The sequence below is a fragment of the Manihot esculenta genome, chromosome 10, assembly GCF_001659605.2.
Source record: "Manihot esculenta cultivar AM560-2 chromosome 10, M.esculenta_v8, whole genome shotgun sequence".
NCBI classification, from domain to species: domain Eukaryota; kingdom Viridiplantae; phylum Streptophyta; class Magnoliopsida; order Malpighiales; family Euphorbiaceae; genus Manihot; species Manihot esculenta.
This window is the reverse complement of record NC_035170.2, coordinates 23,862,561-23,871,552: the sequence shown is the minus strand read 5'-3', so window position 1 is coordinate 23,871,552 and position 8,992 is coordinate 23,862,561. Positions and strand designations below refer to the sequence as shown.

At 35.6% G+C, this 8,992-nt stretch overlaps 1 protein-coding gene across 2 annotated transcripts; it reads right to left on the bottom strand.

Moving 5' to 3' along the window:
• Window positions 1-1,106: 1,106 nt before the first annotated feature.
• Window positions 1,107-4,997, bottom strand: LOC110624637 (putative disease resistance protein RGA3). Of its 2 annotated transcripts, none has more exons than XM_021769850.2 (2): window positions 1,589-4,997; window positions 1,107-1,507 (listed from the first exon to the last, which is right to left on the bottom strand). In XM_021769850.2, the coding sequence occupies exon 1, from the start codon at window positions 4,884-4,886 to the stop codon at window positions 1,614-1,616; it is 3,273 nt and encodes a 1,090-aa protein (XP_021625542.1). In that variant the 5' UTR covers window positions 4,887-4,997; the 3' UTR covers window positions 1,107-1,507; window positions 1,589-1,613. The 2 variants fall into 2 exon arrangements, with proteins under 2 accessions (XP_021625542.1, XP_021625543.1); XM_021769851.2 differs by having other exon boundaries at window positions 1,107-1,282.
• Window positions 4,998-8,992: the final 3,995 nt, after the last annotated feature.

The window sequence follows — 8,992 nt, the reverse complement described above, 5'->3', positions numbered from 1 at the left end:
CGGAACTTCTTTGCAATCTCTTTTGCAATACCTAGTAGATTTGGATTTAGTCTACTGTTCCCTGTCTAAACACTAGCTTCTCAAGTAAATTCCATTACTGATCTTCTGTTAGACTCTCTAAAGCATATGGAGAGTTGAGAGTTCTTTCCCAAAGTTAAAAACTCTATTGTGACAAGTTGGTGCTAAAATCTTACTTCCTACTGTACCAACCATCAAATATTTTCTCAACTGACTCCAAATCCTATTGTTTATATTCTACATATCATCCAATACCAACAAGTGTTTTTGCCTTCTAAAATGTTGTCTATGGCAGATTTGCAATTGTTCCAAAGATTAGGTTGGACACTTCATTGCTAGTTGCACTATTAAGGATGAGTCTAACCAGCATTTCTACCAACAATTGCAACGGTAGAAACATTATTTTGATTGTCTAGACAGAACAATGCTTCTATGATTTTCTTCTTAACCTCTTCTTAATGCAACAAATTGAACTTTTTGTGATGAAATTTTAACTGAAAAAAATTGCCATTAAAAGTGCACTAAAATTTATAGTGAATCATCAAAACTTCGCCACTAAATATAAAAAATAGCCACTAGCACTACAATTTTTGTAGTGATATAGTGGCAAATTTTAATTTTGCCACTAAATATTTTAATGGCTAATTTTAAATATTTAATGACGACATTTATTTCCACAAAAGGTTTAATTTCTTGTGGCGGACTCTTCCTGCCATTTCTTATTTTATTATTATTCTTTCTCTTTTTTAATTTAAGATAATATTTGCAACGCTCTCTTTAAGAGAGTTATTATCAGTCTCCCATTTCTTGTCACAAAATGGTTTGTATGGCTATAAGTAAAAACCTTTTGTTTAATTAAAACTTAATGTTGGGTTTATTTAGACATAGGGTAAAAGTTGGAGGGTAAAAATAAATTTTTCTTCATAATTTTAATAGTAAATTTTCTCTGGCATTCAAGAAGAAGATAAAAAACTGATGGTATAGAATTTTTCCTTTTTTATTCAAATGAGACATAAAATTCGATTATAATGGATAAATTACATAATAGAATATAGTCTTTTTATTTTTCATTATGGATATGAATATCTCAAAATAAATACACATAAAAACTCAAACTTGAAAAGTCACTTGCATAAAAATTTAAAATTATATAAAAAAAAAAGTTATATTATAATTATTGCTTAGTTATTGAGAAAGTCACAAACTGATGCCTCTTCATAGGCCAATCTCAATTGGAGACCTGCTTGCTTCAAAAGTCCTGGAGCTTCAGTTTTGGTTGTGCAACAACAAAGGTAAATGAAACATCTAGATTAGAAGGACAATTTTAATCATCATTATATGGATTAATTAAAAGGGAAAATTAATTGCAGTTATTAACAAGTAAAATTAATTAGTGGGAAACAATTCAAATACCTCCAAATCAAAGTTATATACAATCAGAACAGTAAGTTATTAACTGAGGAAGATATGAAGGCATTTGTCTAGAAACCTACAGAATAGAAGCATTTGTCTATAAAAATTAGATGATTTTATTTAAAGTGAAAAAGACATGAAGGAAAGAAGAACTAACCCGTGAAAGCGGAGGATCCTTCTTCTTACAATAAATATCGGCCTTCCTTTTGAATATCACGTTCATCTATCCGGACATTTGGAATGTGAGAAATATTGGGCCAATCTGCAGCAGTATCGTGTCCGCAACTTTCAGACAAACGGGGACAACCTCTAATACTCAATCGTTGTAAAGTGGTGATTTGACGAATTCCTCTTGATAGCGATTCCAATTCAGGGCAGTCATCGATATTTAGATTTTCAAGTGCTGTGAGGTTGCCTATCCAATCAGGCAAAGCTCTCAAATTAGAACATCTCCGGATAGAGAGACTCTGCAATGTGGTAACATATTGAAGCTCCCTTGGTAGAGACACCAGATTTGATAGATTAGAAAGAGTGAGACGTCGTAGACTAACAAGACATCTCCATTTAAATATCCCACGTTCATCCTCATCACTAATTTCCATACCGTGGCCAACAAATAGTTCCTCAAGGAAGCTGAGGTTCTGCATCCACTCACCAGGTAGAGATGCTAGATTCTCAATACCATGTAAACTCAAAGACTTTAATTTGGAAAAAGGAGCAGTAACTGAAGAAGAGGCTGATGGTAACGCAGAAGCCATTGCAGCCATCTGCAATGTCCGCTGCAATGGTCTTATGCTGACATCGCAAAGATCAAGCCTCATGTCCAGAGATGGAAATGTTGGCATCAAAGTCAAGTTAGGGCAATATGAGATCATTAAGTGAGAAAGACAAGGAAATTGAGGCACCATCTTAGCTTCCATACATGTTCTCCACCACCCTTTCAGATTACGGCAAACGTTGATGTTAAGAAACTTTAGGGATGGAAAGAATGTTGTTGTTGATGCAGATAAAGCAGAGAATAAATTATCTTCATCTGATATGTACTCCAGAGAATCAAACAGTGTAAGATCGAGAGATTCCAAATGAGGCAGATTGTCCAACGGCGGCAGATGCTCACATTTTGGACATTCATATAAAGTAATATTGACAAGATTTGTGATAGAAGAAAGCCAATTTGAAAACCTCAAACCTCCATAGCAATGAACATCCAAGTGTTTCAATTTCGGGTGAGGGTGTAGATTATCCAACAGCAACTCACTATTTCCACCATCGCTATCTCGCCATTCCAAACTCAAGGACTGAAGGTGCTTCTTTTCCTTGAGATTTACTTGGTTGGACTCCAACGCAGCATTTTTCACATTTTCAAGTCCTTGAATGGAGATTGTACCTCTAAGCTGGTTTAGGCTATTCAACTCATTCAACGAGGAACATCTCCTTCCTTCATCACTTCCCACAACGAAAGTTGATAAAGTCTGCAGATTTGTTAATCTACCCAATCCCAATGGCATGAATTCAAGGCTATGACACTCGCAAATAATAAGTTGTCTGAGACAAATCAATTTCCTCATGTCAGTTGGTAATTTTTGAAAACCCCAACATTCCTGAAGTATTAGAGTTTGCAAATTATACAAATTGCAAATAGAGTTCGGAAGTGAACTGATTTCACGATTCCCAACCAATCCAAGATACCTCAAGTGTTTCAACTTTCCAATTGAATCTGGCAATTTATTGATATAGCATCTTAAACTCAAAGCACGTATGCTCCTACAATTTAAAAAGATACTATCTAAATACAAGCTCAACTTATCACCATAATAATGACAATACAGTGTCCTCAATCCTCTATTTTTTAGCTGCTTGAAACATTCCTCAAAAGACAAATTTCCAGAAAACACATGTTGGATTCTATTAGGAACATATTTAGTATTATCGTCAAGTACAAAACAACTTTCTCCTGCCATTGACTGTGCAAGGTCATTGATAAGGTCATGCATTTTATAACAGTACTTCTCCTTTTGGAAAAATGACCTAAATAACAATTCATTGAAGTATCCTTCCCCAATCTCCTCTAAATTTTCATCTTTACTTTGACTCCGAGATTGAACATAGCCTTGTGCCATCCATAATTGAATTAAATCCTCCTCATCAAACTCATAATCTTTAGGAAACATTGCGCAGTATGCAAAGCACTGCTTTAAATGATATGGTAAGTCATCATAACTCAATTTCAACACTGGACCAATATCACTATCACTCTCAAAGACCTTCCACAACTCATTTTCTAGGATGGACAACCATTCACTTTCACTACTTCGTAGTTGCATTATGGCTCCTATAGTTCTAATTGCAAGTGGAACTCCTTTGCACTTCTTTGCAATTTCTTTCCCAATTTCTATTAGATTTGAATTCACTCTACTTGTCCCCTCTCTAAATGCTAGCATCTCAAACAGATCCCATGATTGATCTTCTGTTAGACCCTCTAGAGCATATGGACAGTCTACACCCATAGCTAAAGCAACTCGTGTGCTACGAGTAGTTACTAAAATTCTACTTCCTATGGCACCAACCATCAAATATTTCCTCAATTGACTCCAAATCCTATTGTTTATATTCCACACATCATCCAACACCAACAAGTACTTTTTGCCTTCTAAACATTGTCTAAGTTCGATTTGTAATTGTTCCAGAGATAAGTTGGGCACTTCCTTACTAGTTGCACTTTTAAGGATGAGTTTAACTAGCATTTCAACATTTGACTCCTCAGAAACACATACCCATAACTTCAAATCAAAATAATTCACCACTTTCTCATCATTAAACACTAACTGGGCAAGTGCAGTCTTTCCCAAGCCACCAAACCCAACAATTGCAGCTACAGAAATATTGCTTTGATTCACTGGACACATCAATGATTTTATGATCTCCTCCTTATCCTTATCTCTTCCTATAATTTCTGATTTCAACACAAAGGAGTCTGTCTCCCTCCAACTACTCTTTATTCGCATATCTACTCCAACTTCCTTCCTTATTATAAAGCCAAAGTCAGACATTTCTTTGGCGACTTCATCTAGCCTCTCTCTAACATCTTTAATTCTATGACTCATCTTGAAACGAAATGCAATTTGATTTGAGGAAGAAAAGAAGTCGCATACCTTCCTAACCACTCTTCCCTGACCTTCAACCTTTCTTCGCAAACCTTCAGTTGCTACGTCATCCAACAAGTCATCTGCATCGTAGACAACCTCTTTAAGCCTCCTTATCCAGTCCTTCACTGCACGGCTTTCCTCTTGCTTCTCATCAGCATCTATAAGTATTGCTTTGATGGTGGAGAGAGTTGTTTGAAGCTTCCTGAGATCATTTTTGAAGCCATACACCAAATTAATTTCTTCAGAAGCAATTGAGGCCAACTTTGTTAATAAGTTTTCTGCAATGCTGAATGGGATTTGTTCAGCCATCTATAGAAGGATAATAAATGAAAACTGGGCTAGATGAAATTGTACAAAGTTGAAGAAATTTGTGAATGTGTGAAAGATGAAGCAGTCCATAATTAATGAGCCAATATATAGAAGAAAGCATTACATTCTCCAAGTAGAAGAAGCAAAGTATTTTTATTCCTAAGGCAGAAGCAATGAATATGATAAATCGAAAAGGAAGAATACATACAAGAAGTTATGCTTTGCCTGTTATGGAAGTAATTTCCTTGAGAAACATGGATAGTATAACTCCGACTTAGGGTGAGTAATATTCGGTCCAAACTGAAAAAATCGATCGAATCGAATTAATTTGAAAATTTTGTTCGGTTTTTTATTCATTTCAGTTCGATTTGGTTCGGCTCGGTTTTTAATTTTAAAAATTTCAGTTATTTTGGTTTGGTTCGATTTTAATCTGAAAAAAATTGAAAAAATCAAACCGAACCGATTTGTGATAATAATATGTTATTTTCAATAATATAGAGAAATTAAATCATATTAAAATTAAAATATTTTAATTAAAATTTAAAATACTAAAAATAAAGTGAAAAAATTTATTAAAAATTGAAACTGATCAAACCGAATTAAATCTAACCGAATCATGTCGGTTCAGTTCGATTTAATTTCTGATCAAAATGAGTTCAAATTGATTTTTATAAATACTAAAATTTTAATTTTTCATTTATTCAGTTCAATTCGATTTTGAACCGAACCGACTAAATGTTAACTCCCACTCAAACATATATTCTCTCTTTGCTTGGAAGGATTAATTATAGAGAAAAGGGTTTTTGTATTATTTACTGAACGTATTACAAAAGCTTATATAATACAAGTCTAACTAAATACAAGATAAGTATATAGCTATAACTCAAATACTAAAAATAAGTATACAGCTATAACTCAAATACTAAAAATAGATAAAACTGTTATAGTTAGTCTTTATCTTTAATACGCCCCCGCAAGATTGAGGCGCCATTGGAGACTCCAATCTTGGTTCTAAAGTAACAAAACTGAGTTCTTCCCAAAGTCTTTGTAAGCACATCAGCAACTTGATCTTTTGAACTTATGTGAAGAACCCTTAACTGTCCAGCACTAATTTTCTCGCGAATAAAATGGTAATCCAGTGCAAGATGCTTCATCCTAGTATGATAGATGCGATTGGCGCAGAAGTAAGTCGCACCAAGATTATCACAATGAAGGACTGGTGGTTGTGATATTGGTGCTCCCAAATCTTGTAATAAACTTTGAACCCAAAATACCTCTGCTGCAGCATTGGCTAAGGTTTTGTACTCAGCCTCTGTAGAAGATCGTGAGACAGTCTTTTGCCGACTAGATTTCCAAGAGATAATATTAGACCAAGATATAGAACATAAGCAGTTGTAGACCGCCCATTATCAAGGACACCACCCCAATCAGAATCAGAGAAGGCAGACAGAGTATGAGTGGAATTTCGATTGAGAAATAAGCCATAATGTATGGTTCCTTTGAGATATCGCAAAACACGTTTCAGTGCTTGAAGATGAGTTTGCGTCGGTGCATGCATAAACTGTGACAGCCGATTCACTGCAAAAGAAACATCAGGACGCGTAATTGCCAAATATTGAAGAGATCCAACAATTTGGCGATATACGGTGGAATCAGTCGAACTAGAACCATCATTTAAGATCAGCTTGTCTCCTGTAGACATAGGAGTATTCACCTCTTTAGCTCCAGCCATATCAAATCGGTCTAACAAATTAGCAATATGTCGATGTTGTGAAAGAAATAATCCTGCAGCTGTAGAAATTACTTCAACCCCCAAAAAATGATTTAATATTCCCAAATCTTTGATAGAGAACTGAGCAGATAGCTTCTGTACATAGGTATTCAGAAAATGATTGTTATTACCTGTAAGTACAATATCATCAACATATACTAGAAAATATGCAGTAATCCCATTGGAGGAAAAAATAAACAAGGACGCATCAGCATTTGATTTGCGAAAACCAAGTTTGAGCAAAAAAGAAGTAAGTTCAAGATACCAAGCTCGTGGAGCCTGTTTCAAACCATAAAGAGACTTCTTCAGTTTGCAAACATAATCAGAAAACTCAGGTTGCACATATCCTGGAGGTTGCTGCATGTAGACATCTTCATAAAGTGTGCCATGTAAAAAGGCATTATTTACATCCAATTGCCTTAACTGCCATCCTTTAGAAATTGCAAGAGTAAGAACTACCCGAATTGTGACCGGTTTTGTAACCGGACTAAATGTATCAAAATAATCACGCCCAGGTTCCTGAAGAAATCCTTTGGCAACCAAACGTGCCTTGTACTTATCTATAGTACCATCCGGTTTATGCTTAATTCGAAACACCCATTTGCAACTAATAAGATGATGTTTGTCTCTCGGAACCAGCTCCCAAGTTTTATTTTGCAACAGAGCATTGTACTCTGAATCCATCGCCTGCCGCCAAAGTGAACTTGCCAGAGCTTGTTTAACTGTTCTTGGCTCGAGTATATCCTGTAAAGGATATTTAGTTGTAAGATTAACAAAAGAAGAATTAAAATACTTTGAGTTAGGCTTCCTTTGTCGCTGCTGCCGTTGTACAGGAGCTGGAACTGAGTCTTGTGAAACAATCGGTAGTGGCAAATCTAAATCAGCAGTAGAAGATTCAGTCATCAAAGGTTCAACTTGTTGAGTCTCAGTACTAATTAATGGCATGGCAGATTGATCAGATTCTGCTGATAATGCTGTAATAGATTCATAACACATTAGGCAATGATAAATTCTTAAAGTAAGCAGGAATTTGCACAAAACCAGTATGTGATACAGCAAGCGTTTTACCATCACCAAGTTGTACTTCCTCAGGACCTCCATAGTCAGAATAGCTTTGCAAAGAAGCTGGATTCGACACAACATGATGAGAAGCTCCGCTATCAAACAACCATTGTTGTGGAGAAGAAGCAGCCATAGCAGAAGTAACATTAACTGCAGGTATCGGTGCTAAAGAATGAGAGGTATCAGTCTTCAAAGACATATTATTCTCCTTAAGAAAGCGAGCCAATTTGCGACATTCAGCAGTAGTATGCCCAGTATATTCACAAAATTGACATACCACATCAGGTCGATAAGAACCTCGACCTCGATCACCAGAGTAAGAACCACGGCCACCACGTCGATGTCCAGAATAATTGTAGTTTTGTGGAGATCGATTATAATTGCCATTCTGATTTTGTGAACGCCCTCTAGAACGTTGAGTGTAATTGACAGTAGCAATCACTTGTGACATAGCTGAAACAGTTGTGGAATCTTTTTCTTGTAAGGATCGTTCATGATCAGTAAGTTTTTCAAAGAGATCAGAAAAGGTTATTGGGGTTTCACGAACTTTTAATGCAGCAACTATGGGACTGTAATCATCTCCCAATCGCGTGATAATATAAACAATTAAATCATCATCACTCACCGGATTCTGGGTAAGAGCAAGCTCATCTGCAATAGCCCTCATCTCATTGAGAAAAACAGCAATCGGTTTGGCTCCCTTAGAGTTCTGTGCTAATTTAGTCTTTAAGGACAAAATTCTAGAACGAGAAACATTAGCAAAACTCTGGTGAAGCTGATCCCATGCTTCTTTGGCAGTATTGGCTGAAGAAATCAAGGGTTGAATAGTATCGGAACAACTTCCTAAAAGAGCACTGATCAAGATTTGATCTTGTTGAAACCATAAGGCGAAAGCTGGGTTGGCTGTTTTGTCTTTTTCAGAAAGAAATTGTGATGGTGCAACTCGTGAACCATCAATAAAATCAAGTAAATCAAGACCAATTAAGGTTGATTGGATCTGTTTTCTCCAAACAAGAAAATTCTCCTGAGTAAGTTTAATAGGAAAATGCGTTGGAGCATTTAATTGAATAACAGTAATAGATGACGAAGCCATTAATTAAAGTTTAAGAAAATTGGATCAGAAAACTCGTGAGAGCAGATTGCGGCTCTGATACCATATAGAGAAAAAGATTTTTGTATTATTTACTGAACGTATTACAGAAACTTATATAATACAAGTCTAACTAAATACAAAATAAGTATACAGTTATAACTCAAATACTAAAAATAAGTA

Bases quoted from the DNA above. Each gene is read 5' to 3' on its own strand.
- LOC110624637 (XM_021769850.2), bottom strand. From the start codon at position 4,886: ATGGCTGAACAAATCCCATTCAGCATTGCAGAAAACTTATTAACAAAG.